The sequence below is a fragment of the Triturus cristatus genome, chromosome 8, assembly GCF_964204655.1.
Source record: "Triturus cristatus chromosome 8, aTriCri1.1, whole genome shotgun sequence".
Classification (NCBI taxonomy): Eukaryota; Metazoa; Chordata; class Amphibia; order Caudata; family Salamandridae; genus Triturus; species Triturus cristatus.
The window spans coordinates 181,506,190-181,524,000 of NC_140591.1; the positions used below are offsets into that span (position 1 = coordinate 181,506,190).

Sequence of the window (17,811 nt, forward strand, 5' to 3'; positions counted from 1 at the left end):
AAATAAAAACAACTTTCTAATTGCACTTTAAAAATAAATGTTAAGACTTTTGGTGTATACTTGTTCGTGATCGAGAAATTACTTACCAAGTCTTTATGTGGTGATGTCTTACTTTGATAATCCAATATAAAGCCGGTCACTCTGCTGACAACCTCATTGGAATCTAAGCCAGAAAAACTGGTCCAATTCTTACGCTGAGTCTCTTTAACAAAGTTGGAAAGTTCAGCACTTCAAAACAAATAAAACAAAAGCCATAAGATTACTGACATTGTTACAGGTGCCCATACTACCCACTTTCAGTAACATTGTTCCTGATGCATATTGGGGCCTTATTTACAGTTTGGCACAGCAGTACATCAACCAAAATGTGTTTTATGATCTGTCTGCCATATGCACTCTATGTATGGCAGATGGTACATCCACTAGTTTTTGGCAGATACCGCCCATCCACCCAACTCTCAATATAGTCATTTGATAACTGGAAATTATTTTTAGAACTTTACAACTGCAAGCTGAGATCCTCAAAAAGCTTTCTGAACACTGTTAGAGCGCCTGGCGGCGCCACTTTTGTCTCAGGGTTCTATAATAGCATTCTGTAACATCTGGTAGCTGTGAGGATAACTGCAATACTGGTGTTGGCCCGCAATACACCCTTCAATTCCTATAATTCTCTAGCTCTGCAGGCTGTCAACGATACAAAGACCTTGAGAAGAGGCCGCCAACTGAGAAACTGCGAAGTAAACAAATCAATTCTACAGAACTAAGTTACCAAAGGTGCATCACTTTCTTTTCTAATGAATACTATCACAGCTGAAGATTCTTTTTCTTTGAAACATTCAATAGCCTTAAGTAACAAATTTGCATCATGAATAACCCTAAAGAAATGTGAAAAAAAAAATTCTGAAACATTGATTTTGAAAACAAGCCTTCTCTTCTACCATCCAAGTCAACACAATTATAGAATAAAATTATTTTATTGTTTCAATTAAAAATTCTTACAAAAGACCATGCATAATATGTACTTCCAAGATCCTTCTTTGACCGTTAAAGGAATATAAACAATATGATTTCAATTCATATCATACATTTCAGAACCATATCGAGAGTAAAAACAGAGGTCCATGGACACTTGATTTATACTCACGGCTTTGGGCTTAGGGTCTTACGTTAAGCCAAACTCGATCTTTACTTAAGAGCTCTAAGTTTTCATGCAAATTTCGCTAGTAGAGCCAGTTCAATGGGGGCTCTAAATTAAAAAGAAGTTTCATTGTGTCCGTGCAGGTGCGGGTGCTGTATTTTAAAAACAAGGGTTTAAGTAAAGTGTGACGTGCAAGGCTCAGTTCAGGACAGATGCAGAGTAAGTGGGCCAGGGACTCCTCGAACTGATGGCAGAGTCTACAGGAGGTGACCGCCTCTAGTGATTTCCAGGGGGTATTAATGTCTTTTATTGGGCTGGCCAGGAGTCTCACTGAAAGGATTTGCTTTAGTATTTGTTTATTCAATTCTGAATCAAGGGAAGGCAGCTACAATTTGACCTCATAAGAACTGACTAGTATCCTAATATTGCTGCTGGAGGACTCGATAGTCGCTATGTCATCCTGCTTTGATGGTGTTCTAACTTGTTTCCTTAAAATTGTTTTAAGTAGGCTGGGTTGATGAATAAAATTGCCCCAGTTAGACAGTTCGAGGTGCAGCTCCTTAAGGGAGGTTGATAAAGCGTCTGCCCATGGGCTTTTCCCTTTTGTGAGAATTTCTTTCAGGGTAGCTTTCATTGTGTCGGGGGAGCGGTGCATGTCCCTCGATAATAACTGATGACCGAGGCCCAGTATCCATAAGACTGTTTGCTTAATCCAAATTCCAGCCTTACTAGCGCGATTCTGGCGTTGGCCGGTATCTGGAAAATCAGTTTGAATGCGCAGCAGTTGGCAGACTCCATGATGTTAATTAGAGCCCCGGGAAATGCTAGTTGCCCATAGGAGATTGAAGGAATTAGCTTGGCTCTTACGACCTTTCGGATAGGGTCAGTTGACTCATTGCATAGTTTTGAGTTGAGTTTACAAAGGGCGTACATTACCGCCTTGGCTTTAGCTTCTATAGATGCGATGTGGGCTGTCGGCTTGCCATTGCTCATGATCCATGCCCCCAGGTAGTTATATTTGGTTGTTGTTAATATTTTCAGGTTGCCCATTTACAATAGATGTTTAAGTTTATTGGGGTGTTTTCCAAAGATGACTACCTTTGTTTTGCTGGCATTTGCTGTCAATTCATTTTCTTCGTTGTAAATGCTGAGTGCGTCCAATGCTCTTTGAAGGCCCGTTTTTGTGTGGTCCATTAGGACCATGTCGTCTGCGTATTGCTTTAGAAATAGTCTGGTCGGCCCAATTTTGGGTGCTAACAGGTTGGCTTTTGATATTGTTTTGCCAAGATCTGCAGTGTATAAATTAAATAGTAGCGGAGCCAATACGCAGCCTTGTTTCAACCCTTAGTGCGTATATATCTTCTTTGTGGCACTGTTCCCGGTGAGTTTGACGCGTACCCAGGTTCTGGTGTAGAAAGCTCTTAATGGCATTCAGCAACCTGTTTGGGATCCCCCAATTTTGTAATTTTCACCAAAGTAGATTTCTGTGGACACAGTCAAACGCCGTCGAGTAATCAACAAAGCAGGCAAAAAGGGGGTGCTGGTTTTCCCGATTGGACTGATCTACCAGATAGGCTAGGGCTAGAATGTTATCCAGTGTCGATGCTCCTGACCTAAAGCCGGATTGGTAAACTGGTAATATTCCGTCCTCGTTAGCCCAGATTTGTAGATCTTGTAGTAGCAAGCTTGCATATGCCTTTGTCTCGATGTCCAAGAGGGCTATCCTGTAGTTGGTTGGGTCTCCGGTTTCGCCTTTTTTTAATGTATTGGATGGAGCAGGGATCCTTTCCAGGCTTCAGGGACTGTTGTGTTAATCATGCAAAACTTGTATAATGGGGTAAGGATTGTTGCCCAGAATACGACGTCCTCGTTGAACAATTGTCCAGGGAGGGCATTGGGCCCCGGGGCACTGTTGCTTCTCATGTTCTTTAGAATTTTTGAAAGGCGATTGTACACATCCGGGGCTTCACTTGCTTCCTCCATATTTATTTGGTTTACCCAGTTTTTATTGTCAGTATCTTTATGCTGACTAATACTCATACATGGTCGTTTGTGGTCTAAAGAGAGGTTGTGAGAGTGGTCTCAGTAGAATGTTTTCAAATAGTTTACCCATGTGTGCCCTGGAACTCTGTTTCGGAATCATGACCATGTCCAGACAGCCTGTTGATGTATAGCCAGTATTCTGCTTGTCTGCCTGGGGTTAGAAGACTATGGATGTACAGCAACTGGGAGTCTTTTTGTTGCCCATTGAAGTTCCATATGTTTCTTCTGTGTGTGTCCCTGGCTATCAGCCATGTTTGGTGAGCGGTTTCGTCCCTCGCCCGCTTGTAACTGTGATTACCTTGCCTCAGTGCCTTTTTGCTTAGTTGGATTATTTTCACCGTGGATTGGGTTGGTAGCACACCCTTTCTTTGAGTTCGGGCTGATTCTTTGATTTTGTGCCTAACAGTAGACGGTGCAGCTCTGGGATCAGATTTGACAATTTCGCTGGTATATTCCCTTCAATGTAGTCACTTTAGAGTGCAGGCTAATTGTTTTTCCAAACTGTCAGGCTGGATGTGTTGATTTTATTCCAATTCAGTCGGCTTAGGAGCGTGTGGATATCCTCCCTGTTGGGCGCACCCAAAGGTGTAATGTACCTTAAAGTAACCGTTTGCAGTGATATAACGGTAAGCATTGGAAGGTGGTCACTACTTAATTGTACTGGCTTTTGAAAGTCCACCACTTGTTCGTGGATGCAGTGGCTCAAGAAAATGAGTCTATAGTCGGTTTGAGTTTTCTCTGGCGGTCTCTTGGAGTGTCATGGTTTGAAAGATGTGCCTCTTGTGCGGACCTTAGACTATAGGTGTTTAGAAATCTGTTAAACAAATTACCAGCACTGTCCCTAGTGCAAGGGGCGACTGTTTGTAGTCCCAGATTATGCGTATTGTAGTCGCTGACCATTATTATCTCGCAGCTTGGGTAATTGTAGAGCAGTGCCTCCAGTATCTTGACCAATTCTCTCATCTTGCCATGTCTCGGACTGTCTTTGCAATTCAAATAGATGTTCAGCAGTAGGATCGTTATAGGGGATCCACTCAGTTTCAGGCCTTGCAAGTGTAATGCTTGGACCATGTCCGTACTTAATGGTGATTTAACCGATGTTATGGAGATTCCCAAATTTACGTATATGGATAGGCCCCCTGATGGTCTTCCGAAGACATTGAACTTTTTTGCTGGATGGTGGAATTCCTCGAATCCTGGTATAACCAGGAGGGCGAGTAACCAGGTTTCCTGGAAACACAGCAGGTCTCCCTTCTGTAGGAATTCAAAAGCGTCCCTGTTCTGTAGCGTGGTTTTCAGCCCGAACACGTTCCATGAGATTATTTTTATGGTCTTGTTTAATACATTTGCAAGCCTGTTGAGTCTTTTTGAGCTAGGAGCAGTTTGATTGCTGCTGCGGCGAGGTTGTTGCTGCTCCATTCTGGTCATGTGTGTGCGCGCGCGTGGTGGCTTTCCTGCTTTCTATGAATTTATGTACAGTAGCTCCTGAAGTAGATGTGAAATTTATTTTCAAGTCCGAGAATGATATAGGATGGGTGGCTTTAGAAGTGCCTCTAAGAATGGACTTTCGCTGGAACTGTATGTGCCTACTACAATTACTTCCCATTAGCATGTGGGGGTATTTTTCCTCTTCGGGTCCATGTACGTTAATCCTCCATTTTGCAAATTGAGGCTTTTCTGTCATGATCTTTTGGGCTGTCATGTTGCTTTTCCATGTTATTGTCGATTCTCTTGTTGTATTGGTATTCAGTGCCTTAAATTGAACTCTGGTTAGATCTTCCATTGTAAGATTTAACAGCTCTGGGATGTGATAGAGAATTTGTAAAAATGTTTGCCTTATTTAGTATGTCTGAGCCTCCTCGGGATGTGTCTTCGGGAGTGAATACGATGATGGTGTTTTCCGATTCCCTTTGGGCGGGGTCCCTTGGCCTTATGATTCCTGGATTTATTTCCAGGCGAGGGCTGTTAGTTATGTTTGCTCTATTGTTTATTTGAGCTGCTGTGTTTTCTTGTGCCGCTATTCTGTTTGGTGGACTGGAAGGCGTTCTTGTGTTATCCGTTTTGGATGGGGGCTTGACTTGCTTCTGACTGTTACGATTTTGTGGTTTGCTGTCTGCTTGTGGAGGACAGTCGAGCTCCTGTGGAGTTTGCTTTCGCCATTTGCCTGCCCTGCCTGGACCACAGGGCAAGTTTATAAGTGGAAGTGCTGCCATTACTGTTGTTACCTCAGCGTTCCCTTCACTGGCGATGAGCTTCGCCTTTTGGAAGATTGGGTAAAGTTTCAGTGGTCTGAGCGGTATCAACTGTTGGTCAGTCTTTGGGTCCATTTCACAGCCTAAGTTACCGTCTGATGCTGCCAGGCGCAAACGTAGCTCTTTTGTGCCTCGCCAGAGTTTGATGTTTTTTGTTTGTTTCTTGAGGCATTTTTTCGCTCTTCTGGAAAGCAGTTTACTGTTCCCTTTGGGGCGGTCAGTGGCACAAGGGCCAGGCTGCGCCCATTGTTGGCAGGTCATATTTAATTATTTGAGCTCATTGCTACTGCCAGCTGTGAAGACGTTGGAGGAGTGTCTGGGGCTTCGGTGGAGTTAACTGGATTGTTAGAGTTGGTGGAGGGCCCAACTTCAGCACGTTGATTCGAAGAAACGTGTTTTAGGCTCTTCGTTGTAGTCGGCGGTGGCGGGCCTGTAAAAGTTTCTGCTCCTGTGGTCTCTCTGAACACCTTGTTTTTTGCTTTAGTTGAGTCCCTTTCCTCTGTGCAGTGGTCCGGGTGGTCTATGATTGTTGGTCTTCTTTGTTTAAGTTCTGCGACTAGCGATGTAAAAACTTCTGGCAGAGAGCTGAGCTTCTCAACAAATGGAAGGCAGGAACATCACACTGAGTGCTGCTTCTTCAGCATTTCCAGGTTCCCCTCTAGATTATTAATTTTGGCTGCTGTATTAGTTATGGCCGTTGCTATTGCCTGCATGGTGTCCATTTGGATTTAAAGTTTTTGTGTTTGCCATGTAAGGGCATTGATTGCAGTTGACAGTGTTGAGTTTATTGAAAACAGAAGAGAATTTTGCTGAGGGCACCCGGAATGTGTTGTGAGCTTTGTTGCGCCCAATAAATGATGGGTGGTCTGATCCCCGGAGTGAGAGTTGTCTCCCAGACCCAAACAAGGTGGACTTTGGTTGAGGCTTTGATTGAAAGTGAAGGGCTTCCTTGCTGCTAAGCTTTGTGGGAGGGAGAGATCATAGAGGAGGTCACTGTCTCTCTTTCGGGGGGTTGACTTGTATTCCCCCTTCAGGGAGTCCAATGCTGATGATATTTCTAGGACCTCATATTTTCCCAGTACTATCTCCCCCTGCGGGAGTTCCTGAGTCAGGAGAAAGGTCTACACCACTGTTCAGTGAACAGAAAGCTCTCATTTCCCTTCTTTTCACAGGTTTGCGAGTGGGGAGCCTGACTCTCACCATCCTCTGTCTGTTGCTTCGTGTAATTTCGTTGGTTTGCAGAAAGTTGTTCAGTTGGTGTGGCATTGTTGCATAGCTCCCCTTTGGCCAGTGTGCTCGGCATGGCTGGTGTTGTGCTGAAGTGCTTCTCATGGCGTTGACATTTGAAGGTGCGATGGGGTGGACTTGTGGCGTGCTTGAGTCTCCAAGGTCTTCATAGCTAGCGTTCTCCCGCTATTGGTTTTACTAGAGGCTGTTTTGGACCCTGGCCCCTTTTTTTGTCATTTTGCAGCCCAGTGTCCAGCTTGCTTGTTTGATTTTTCCCAATTAAGGCCTGTTTCCCAGTTTGAAAGGTAGTTTGTAGACCAACTTCCAGGTGTATACATGGTGTTTGTGTTCTTTGCGTTCTTTGTCGGTGGTGGTCGCTTTCCTCCAAGCTGCTCTGCTCTCAGGGTTTTTTCGAGGGTTGTTTGGAATCATCTGACCCGGTTGCCTTGCACTATTCTAGGTCCAGCTCGTCTGGGGGCAGTCGGAGCTGTTTCTTTAGTTTCACTAGGCTTGCCTGGGGAATCTCACGGGGGTGCTGGTCCCACACCCCTATGATATCTTCCCAGCTGACTCTCCATCTATGTTGCGAGCCCTAGGCTGAATGGGGCACGCCTGGAGAATTGGGCTGTTGCTGGGGGCCTCCATTGGCTCCGTTCGCGCTCCGGGGGCTCTCCTGACCACTGGGGGCCACCGTGGCCTGGTCTGGGTTGAAGAGTGTGTCCCCAGGTGGTGTGTGGGGGCAGTGAGCCCGAGGGGAAACAAGGCAGGGGCAACGGGGAGAGGGACCTGGAGGCTAGATGGCTTGGGGTGGCTGTAGCTCTATTGAGCCCCCTTGCCTCCTGGTGATTTCCCCTCCCACAAATACAGCGCTCCCACTGTGAAGTATGGGCCGGACACCAGGGGACCACAGCAGGACAGCAGCACAGCGACAGGCTACTAGTGCGGGCGGGGCGCACAGAGGGGCGGGGGAGAAAGCAGCAGTTATCTTGTCTCAGAAGGGAGCTCCCGTTACCTGCCCACCTCCCCCAGGGGCTGCCGTTCCTTGCCGGGACTGCCTGCGGTGCACCAGCAGTCACGGAGCCTTCTCCCGCTCCCCCGGACTTCGGTTGCTCTGATGGGTCCAGCTGGGTCTGGCCTCTCCTGGGGTCGTCTGCAAGCGTGCACAGGTCGACGTCAAGGGCAGGAGCAGTGCATGACACAAACTGGGGCAGCCTACGGCTCCAGTCCTGCAGCTGCCTCTGTGAGGGAACAGTCGGGAGAGATGAGCAGCCACCGAAAGCACCCTTGTAAGTCATGGTAGATGGCACCAGTGGTACCCAGGACATGGGTACTAAAGAGGGTCCTGGTGGGCTGCATCATGTATTATGCCACTCAAAGGGACCCATACTAAAACTGCATGCAGACTGCCATTGCAGGATGCGCTGACAAGGCGCAAGCCCTTCTGAAAACACAACACTGCACACTCCCTGTGCAATGCCCAAGTGCACAGCAGGTCTTATCCTACAGCATACAATAGATCCCTAAGGCAAGGTGCATAATATTACATATTAGGGCACATCTGCATGAGCAGGTATGCCCCTGTGATGTCCAGCTCCATTGCTAAGACATTGGAAGTGATCAGGAAGCCATTTTAAAGGTATGTATTGGGCAGTGATCATTATGAGTTACCCAGCTACATAAAGGCTTCACTGAAATAATGGTATTTGTTATCAAACACCTCATCTCAATAAATCTATAGAGTTGCCAGTATCAGTTTTATTGTGACATGCGCCCCGAGGACACATTAGAGGTGCCCCCTGAAAACCTACTAGTCCTCTAGTGAGTTGACTGGTATCGTTCAGCCTGCCACTACAGACAGGATGCTGACCCCTGTAGGTGGGAGCCTGTGCTCTCAGAGGCCAGAAACAATGCTTGCTCTGGAGGAAGGGGTTCCCACCTCCTCAAGCAGGATGGCTAATGATTTAGCATATCAAGCCACAGACTTCAAAGCCTCTGCCGCCTTTGTTATGTGACCCTGGCTTCTCCCCAAACGTGTGCAATGCCACCCCCAGCCTTAGGGACCATTTGGCACCAGAGCAGGAAGGACATTAGCTAGGCAGAAGGTGTGTCACACAGGGAAGACACACCCCTCAGGTGGGCCACCTGAAGTGGACAGTCGAAGAAGGGTTTCATCATCTTGGTTTTGGTGAAACTAAGAACTCTGGGAAGGATTACGCCCACTCATCTCAAGAAGTTGTCATATAGGGGGTGTAGTCACCCCAGGGGTAAATAGCCCATTGGCTACTACCCTGCACTCCCCTTAATGCCCGATAATTCAGTATTTTGGGCCCCCCTCGAAACCAAACGGACAGATTTGTCTACGTTGCAGGAGCGCCCCTGCACCAATACCCTATGTACCTGCGTCAACCAAGGCTAGTTTGTGTCCAGTGCGGACACCACCACTAAGGAAAACCGACGTGTATGTCGAGGGACTTCAAGGCTAACAAGAATCACAACACGTGGCCCAGCGATCCTGCTTTCCCCTCCTCTGCAAAACTGACGACAACTGTGAGAGCCTATAAAGCAAGTGGCCTGTCGGCCAAACACCTCTGCACTCAATCCCACAGTCCAGATCCACGGAAATGGACTGTGTCCCCTTGATCCAGAGACCCTCACACACCGAGCCCAACTTTGGGTTCTGCTGGACGTGTCACCAAGTCCCCACTTGCATCCTTTTTGTTACAGGTACCCTTCTATTGACTTTAACATGTAGCACACAAGACTACCAATGCGACCAGCACCTCTGCACCTGGACACAACAGGGCAGGTAAACTTGAACTGGAGGTGGTTCTGTGGCCTTTGGCCCCTAAGCACCTTAAGTCCTAAAAGGTAACTTAAAACAGCAGCTCGCAAGTATATGTATGCAGTGTATGTTTCTCCCATAGGATAACATTACCACGTTCTAGGCTCGTACCTCAAAAAACATTATTTTAGCATTTTACTGCTTTACTGTAAAATGTATTGCTCCATAAGTACTTACCTGATTCCGATGATCTAGAATTCTAAAATTATATAAAAATCTGTGGCATTTTCCTGTATTAATCTTGATTTTCTTCTTCAGTGTGTGTCATTTATTGAGTCTGTGTGTGCAACAAAGGCTTAACACTCCCCTCTGGTAAACCTAAGCTGATGGACCACACTGCCATAAATAGAGCACTTGGGATTATTAGGCCCCTGTAAACCAATAAAGGGCAGTCTGGGCGTTTTACATGGTTTACCCCTACATTGGTACGCTATCTAAAAAGCCAGAAGTACTACCAAAAGCCAGAAACAGTTGACTGTCTATGTTCATTAGACTTTGCAATTTAATGAATCAGTGCTATTTTTCTGTCCACCATACGTGTTCCTGCTATACTTTAGATGGTTGACGAGGAGGAAATGCTGGCAACTGATCGACTAATTAAAATGACATCCTAGCATCACATTTAGTAAGGAAGTCTGTTTCACCTTAAAGAACACTTTGTCTTTCTAATTTTACATTGCAGCTATGCAAGGACAAAAACAACAGAGTCATCATAGAGCTTGTACCAAATGTAGCTCCCACTGTGCACGTAGCAAATGTACACAGCCAAACCTTCTACCTAACATTTTCAGATGTACATGGACTGGTGCGCTAAGACGGAGGAGCTGGTCTACAGAGCCAGAGGCTGTCGCGTAAACATGCAAATATACGGGGACGATGGGGGGAGTACTCCGGATTGGTCAGTGACTTGGGAGGCTTGTATACTTACTAAAGGGAAAATTATATGTACTGTAAACCTGCAAGGGTACCATTGGATTGTGACTGTGCTGTTTTATGTTTGGACTGGAAAATCAATAAAAGTTGGTTGTTAATTCAGCTACCTGGCTTGTTCTCAGCCACGTGGCACCCACCCTATCTTCTGTACAATCATATCCAGGAGATCTTTTTTAGGAGCCAAAAGTGAAACAATGAACTGTTGAGATCTGCGCTAAAAGCTACAGAAAAACAGCATGTCTGACCTGCTCTTGTGAAACGATGTAGATACCACATACCAAGTTACCATGATCATGGAGGCTCGAAAATTCCTGCAGCACTGGAGTATAAACTGAATAAACAAGTTACATACCTTCGGTAACACCTTATCTGGTAGAGACTATCTAGCAGCAGATTCCTTACCTTTTGAATTATCTCCAGGCATCAGAATTGATCCGGATATTTTTCCTTGAGCAGTACTCCTTCATGCCGGTAGGTGTCGTCATTTAGCTCTGTGTGGCCTTATCAGGGTCATTTGCGCCAGAAGTAACATTCGCGGAACACCAAGAACATATCATGCTCAACAATTCAGTGGTGGTCCCATCCTCCTAGGACCACCCCTAGCAAAGTTATGGGCAAAAATACAATGCCAACCAAAGGCCCTGCAAAGCATTATGGGGCGAGATTCTAGAGCGCAGTGAATATTATAGTATTAGCTCTCAGCTGAGTGGGAGAGCCCTGCCCCTTGAGGAATGTTTTGATATTGGCTACTATAATATTCACTGCACTCTAGAATCTCGTCCCATAAGGCTTTGCAGGGCCTTAGGTTGGGATCGTATTTTTGCCCATAACTGTGCTTGGGGTGGTCCTAGGAGGATGGGACCACCACCGAATCGTTCAGCATGATGTGCTCTTTGTGTTCAAGGCATCTGCTTGGTTCTCTCCCTTTGTTAGGGAGGACCCCAAAATCATCACCTCTCTCACTACTTGCTGTATTTTCATTTTCACTTCTGTGAGATGACTATATGCATTTTAGCATGTAAAGATAGAGTTACCTGTTTTACCAGAGGTATGTGAGGTTTCTGTTTTATTAATTGGGATGAGATGGAACGGGGTTACAGAGCGGAGTTCAAGGAGTTTTTATGCAACTCCGCAGAATTCCACATAGTGGTACTCCGCCAACTTCTCCCACCCTTGTCCATTTCCATTCCCACTTGCATTTCCTTGTAAAGTTTTGCATTTGAAAGTATATTCTACTTGCCTGTGCCAAATCTGACTAGGTTCTAGAAATAAAAACTTAGCATACCTTTTTTTAAGCTTACCTAATTGGTCTGGATTCGGTCTCTGAGTGTGTGCCATCAGCCATGATTGAGTGAATACAACAAATGCCTAATATACCCTCCGGATAAGCCCAACTGCTCGACCATACTACCACAATTAAAGCTGCTAGTGTTTGTCTAATTTAGCCTCAGTTATACCTCTGTGGATCCAGTGGACTCTGTGCACACTATACTTTTCTTTGGTATAGTATAAGCAGAGCCAGCTTCCTACACTGTGCACTTATAATGTCTAAGAATGGACTTCGACACTATGGGGGCATATCTGCTCATGCAGTTATGCCCTCACAAGAGGTATAGTCCACCCTGCCTTAGGTCTTGCTTTAGGGGTGACTTCTCTATGCCTCTTGCAGTGCTGGTATGCCTCGCACAAAGGGATGCATGTGAGGTCAACTCCACTTTTATCTGCACCAAAACACGCAGGCTGCATTGACAGTATGCATGTGTTTGGTGAGGGGTCACTTAGGGTGGCATAATGAATACTGCAGCCCTTAGAGACCCTCTCTGATCACAAGGCCCTTGGTACCACTAGTACCTTTTACATGTGAGGAAGCGGTGTGGCAATTGTGGAAACAAAGGTACACTTTTGGGAAAGAACACAGGCACTGGGAACCTGGTTAGCAGGTACCCAGTGCACATTCAGTCAAAGATGCATTAGAGTAAGGCAGAAAGTGGGGGGTAACCATGCCAAAAATGTACTTTCCTACACAACCCACTATCCTCCCCACCAAACGAAAGAGAATAAGACTAACCTTTCCCAAGAGAGTCTTCATTGTCTAAGTGGAAGAACCTGGAAAGCCCATCTGCATTGGCAGTCCCAGGTCGGTGTTCGACTGTAAAGTCCATTCCCTGTAGGGAGATGGATCACCTCAAAAGTTTTGGGTTCTCACCTTTCATCTGATTACGCCATCTGAGAGGTCTGAGGTCGGTTTGAAAAGGAAGTGAATAACAAATAGGTGTGGTCTCAACCTCTTCAGGGACCAGGCCACAGCAAAGGCCTCCCTCTATATGGCACTCCAATGTTGTTCCCCGGAGAGTAACCTCATCCTAATAAAAGCAACAGACTGGTCCTGGCCACCATCGTTGGTTTGGGATAAGATCTCTCCTATCCCTAGTTCAGAGGCATCAGTCTGCACAATGAACTGTTTAGAATAGTCTGGAGCATTGAGAACTGGTGCTGAGCACATTGCCTCTTTCAAGGTGTCAAAAGCATTTGGACAACTAACTGCCCAGTTTATCTTCGTGGGCACCTTCTTGGAGGTGAGTTCTGTGAAGGGAGTCACAATGGAACCATAATCCTTCACATACCTCCTGTAATACCCTGTCAAGCCAAGGAATGCCCTGACTTGGGTCTGAGTTGTTGGAGCTTTCCGGTCTAGAATTGTCTGGATCTTGGGTTGTAAGGGTTGCACTTGGTCTCCACCTAGAAGGTTCCCTGCCCTATCTGGCATTTGGGTGCCTCGATAGTGAGGCCTGCTGCTTGCAGAGCCTGCAAAACCTTTCTAAGGTGAACCAGGTGATCTTGCCAGGTGGAGCTAAAGACAGCAATATCATATACTGTACTGAAGGTCTCCAGCCCAGCAATCACTTTATTCACCAACCTTATGAGGTGGAAGAGGCATTCTGTAAGCCAAAGGGCATTACGGTGAACTGATAATGCCCATCTGGTGTGGAGAATGCTGTCTTTTCTTTTGCTCCTGGTGCCATGCAAATCTGACAGTACCCTGCAGTTAAGCCAAAGGCAGTGGGAAATTTTGCTGCACCCAATTTTCCATCAGCTCATCAGCCCTGGGTATAGGGTGGGCAACTGTCTTGGTGACAGTATTGAGACCTCCGTAGTCCACACAAAACCTCATTCTCTCTTTCCACCCTGTGTGTGGGGCTTGGGGACTAAGACCACATGACTAGCCCAGGGACTATCAGAGGGTTCAATAATCCCGAACTCCAGCATCTTGCTTACTTCGCTTTGATGCTCTCCTAAACTTGGTCAGACTGCTGATAGATCTTTGTTTTGACAGGCAAAATATTTCTAGTGTCCACATCGTAGGTACCCTAGTGTGTCTGTCCAGTGGTTAATGAGAACTCAGCATACTGCTATAGGACTCGCCTGCAGTCAAGTCTACTGTCTGAGTAGACAACTCAATCGACTGACTCATCTTTTGGCTGTAAAAGAGGTGGTCAGGTAGAGGTACTCTGTTTCCTGATCCTCATCAGTAACCATCAGCATCGTTACATCAGCCCTGCCATGGAAAGGTTTTAGGTGGTTCACATGGATCACCCTCTTGGGGCTCTGCTAGTGTCCAAGTCTACCAAGTTGGTGGCCTCACTTTTCTTTTCAAAGAAGGGGTAAGACCACTCCATTTGTCTTGGAGGGCCGTTGGTGCCACAGGCTCCAAACCCCACACCTTCTGGCCTGGTTGGAACACCGCCAGTATAGCCTTTTGTTCATACCAGAGCTTCTGGAGCTCTTGGCTGGCCTTAAGGTTTTTCAATGCTTTTTCCATGTATTCTGTCATCCTGGAATGTAGGGCTAGTACATAGTGCACAAAAACTTACTTAGGTTTGTGGAGAGGCTTTTCCCAACCTTCCTTTACAAGACAAAGTGGTCCCCTAATAGGATGGCCAAACAGAAGTTCAAAGGGGGATATTCCTACTGCCTTCTGAGACAACTCTTTGTAGGCGAATAGCAGGCATGGCAAAAGAACATCCCATCTCCTTTTGAGTTTATCAGGGAGTCCTATGAGCATGCATTTCAATGTCTTGTTGAACCTTTCAAGAAGGCCATTGGTTTGTGGGTGATAAGGTGTAATGAACTTATAGGTCAAACCACACTAATTCCACATGTGCTTTAGGTAACTATAGATGAAGTTGGCACCTCTGTCTGAAACCACCTCTTGGGAAACCCTTCCCTGGTAAAGACACCAATGAGGGCTTTAGCAACTACAGGGGCTGTAATAGCCCTAAGGGGAATTGTCTCAGGATACCTTGTAGCATGATCCATTACTACCAGAATGAATTTGTTTCCTGATAATGGTTCAAGTGGACCAACTATGTCCACCCTTAACATTTCAAGGAGGACCTCAACCACTGGTAGTTGAATTAAGGGGGCCTTCAGGTGGCTACCTATCTTGTCGGCTTGACAGTTGACACAGGAGCTGCAAAACTCCTTTACCTTCTGGGTGATGTTTGGTCAGTAGAAATGGCTGACTAGCCTACTGCAAGTTAGGTCTGGCCAGGATGTCCATCTAAGGGGATGTCATGGCCCAATGTGAGAAGGAATTCTCTAAACTACTAAGGTACTAAGACTCTCCTAGTGGTACCAGGTTTGGGGTCTCGGGCGTCAGTGTAAAGGAGTCCCTTCTCCCAATAAGTCCTGTGGGAGCCACTGGCATCTCCCTTTTCCTGTGCAACAGCTTGCTTTCGCATGCTTTCATGAGTAGGACATGTCTTCTGTCCTTGGCACAACTGTCCCCTAGAGGGTCCCCCTGGGTCCAGGAACTCAACCTGATAATTGCATAGGCTCAGTTCCTTCTGGGGATGACAGGTCCTCTCCCTGAGGGGAGGGGCCCTGAGCTTTTTGCTGTTAAGAAGCTGGTCCCCCAGTCTTCTTACCTTTTCTCTTGAAAAGTCCAGGCTCCAAAACCTCTTTTACCCTATACTCAGCTCTGTGATCGGGATTTTACACACACCAACTCAGGGACTCCCAGCATGGCTGCATGTGTTTTCAGTTCTACCTCAGCCCATGCTAAGGCCTCCAGATCATTTCCTATCAAATACTGTCCTGGGGAAAACAGTTTGTCTGTCACCATGGTGACACAGGCACCTGTATCCCTCAGTGCTTCTACTCAAGTCCCATTAATCAAGGATTGCTGTCTGTATTGTTTCATATTAGGGGGCAGGCAGCAAGAGTGGCCAAATATACCCCACCCTCAGTAACTAAAATAGCTTCAGTGTGAATCCTGATTTGCTCTGGGCATACTGTTGATCCCACCTGTAGACTTGCCATACTAGTGCTAGCTGGAGGAGTACTAGGGGGATTTCCTTTTAAGACAGGCAGAGTCTCCAGTTTTGTGTCCTGTTTACAGCTGTAACACCAGGCCGTTTTGGGATCAAAGATCTTACCTTTGTACTCACTGTTGGATTGTGAAGAGTTCTGGGGCCCACCCTCCTTTGCAGGTTTTTGGGGGCCTATAGAAGACTCTTTACTTTTATCCTTAGGATGTTCACCCACTTTCCCCTGGGGAGGCTTTGTAACCCCTTTCTTTTGGTCACACCCAGTTTAGTCTTCATCACCCTAGTTTTGACTGGTGGTCGCCTTCTTTCCCAATTCTTGGCGAGAAATTGGACCCAGGTCTACCAGATACTGACGCAACTTTTCATTAATGCAATTACCTAAAATGTGTTCTTTCATATACAGATTATAAAGCCCATCATAGTCATGCACTTCACCAGCCATCTAGTGTTTTCATTGAGTAGTCTACAAAGTCAACCCACAACTGACTTGAGGTTTTTTGAGGCCCCCAATAATATTCTATATTCCTCATTGGCGAGTCCAAAGCCCTCAATCAGGGTACCCTTCATGAGGTCATATGATACAGCATACAGCATCTGTCCCAGAGAGTATCAGGAATCTATTCTTGCACCTACCAGTGAACAGTTCCGAAAGCAATGCTCCCCAGTGTGACTTCTTCACGTCTCCTTGCACAGGCCATCTAAACGGCTGTAAACCACTTTGTGATGTCATCGCCTGCCTCATATTTAGGGACAATCCCTTTGGGGATTTTAGGGCCATAAGAGTTTTCTATGTCCCTTGGTAATATGTTGCTGCCACCATTCATGGGTGCTAGGCCACATCTAATTTTTCCCTTTCTACAGCCAGGATTCTATCCTCCAGGGCTATTCTGCGAGTCAACCTTCCTTGCTGAAAGAATGTCCTCCTCAACTGAGGCTATCCTCAATGCTGCTTGGGGTGCCTGACCCACCTTTGGAGGAGCTAGGTACCCTTAGCACTACTTTTGGAAAGATGGGTACAAGGACCAAATCTTCTCTAACAAGGTGAGGAAGTTGGGAATTGTCCCCCTCATCACCACTTTCTCCTTCTGCAAGAAAGTCTTCCTCTTTAAAAGGGTGTGCCTCAGCACATTCTGCCAAGAACTCCTGGAGCTTGCTCTTTGTATGATTGGAACCAGTTTTAATTTTCTTGAGTCTACAGAGGGTCATTAGATCCTTCACGTCAAGATGGAGGTAAGCGGTCAGGTTGAGTTCCAAAACCACATTCTCTGCATCTCCCATTATTTTACTAAGTTGGGGCCTTTTTAAAATGACTAAAGAAAAACGTCCATGCACTTTTACTCCTAACTATAGTAGATTTTAAACTTGTAAAAATCATAAAGGGACTTAACCAAGGCCCTTACAAGATTTTTTAAAGATTAGGGAATATTTGGCAATTTGAAAATACAGTTGAATCTAAAGGCAATTTTGGATTGTAGTCCTGTGGTTACTTTTTGTCAGAGAGGTCCAGCAAATGCAAAGTCGTAGACCCCACCGCTGATCCACCAATGTAGGAAGCTGTCTCTGTATATACTATACCAAAGTAAGGTATAGTGTGTACAAAGTCCAGTAGATCCCCAGGTGTCTTACGAAAGCTAAAGTAGATAACACTAATGCTCTCTTTAGTGGTAGTGTCGGCGAGCAGTTAGGATTATCAGAGGGAAGTGCTAAGCATTTGATGTACACCCCAGGCAAGAAATGATTAAACACACTCAATGACTAAATCCAAGACCAATGGTTTGTACAATATTACTTTTAGAATAATTATTTTATAGAACCACAGAAACTTTGTTGCAGTAAAATAAGTTATCCAATATCACTCTTTTTCGTTATAAAAAGTGGACATTTTTCAGTTAGTACAATGTTATCCTATGGGAGGAAACACAATCAGCAACTTTCAGGTAAGTTAACGATTTACGGAATTGAGCTTTTGGATGAAGAATCAATACCAGGCAAGATTCAGGTAAGTGACCTCAGTGTACCACCAGCGGCACAGGGGCGGCTGAGTGC

The 17,811-nt window shown here is 45.8% G+C and overlaps 1 protein-coding gene across 3 annotated transcripts in view; it reads right to left on the bottom strand.

The window, feature by feature from the left end:
* Positions 1–17,811, bottom strand: part of LOC146801783 (E3 ubiquitin-protein ligase TTC3-like) — a 1,211,260-nt gene that overhangs the window by 259,391 nt on the left and 934,058 nt on the right. For all 3 annotated transcript variants that reach the window (XM_085621275.1, XM_085621274.1, XM_085621273.1), the window contains exon 43: positions 87–228. In XM_085621275.1, coding sequence (XP_085477401.1) covers positions 87–228 — 142 coding nt within the window. The remainder of the gene's footprint in view (positions 1–86; positions 229–17,811) is intronic.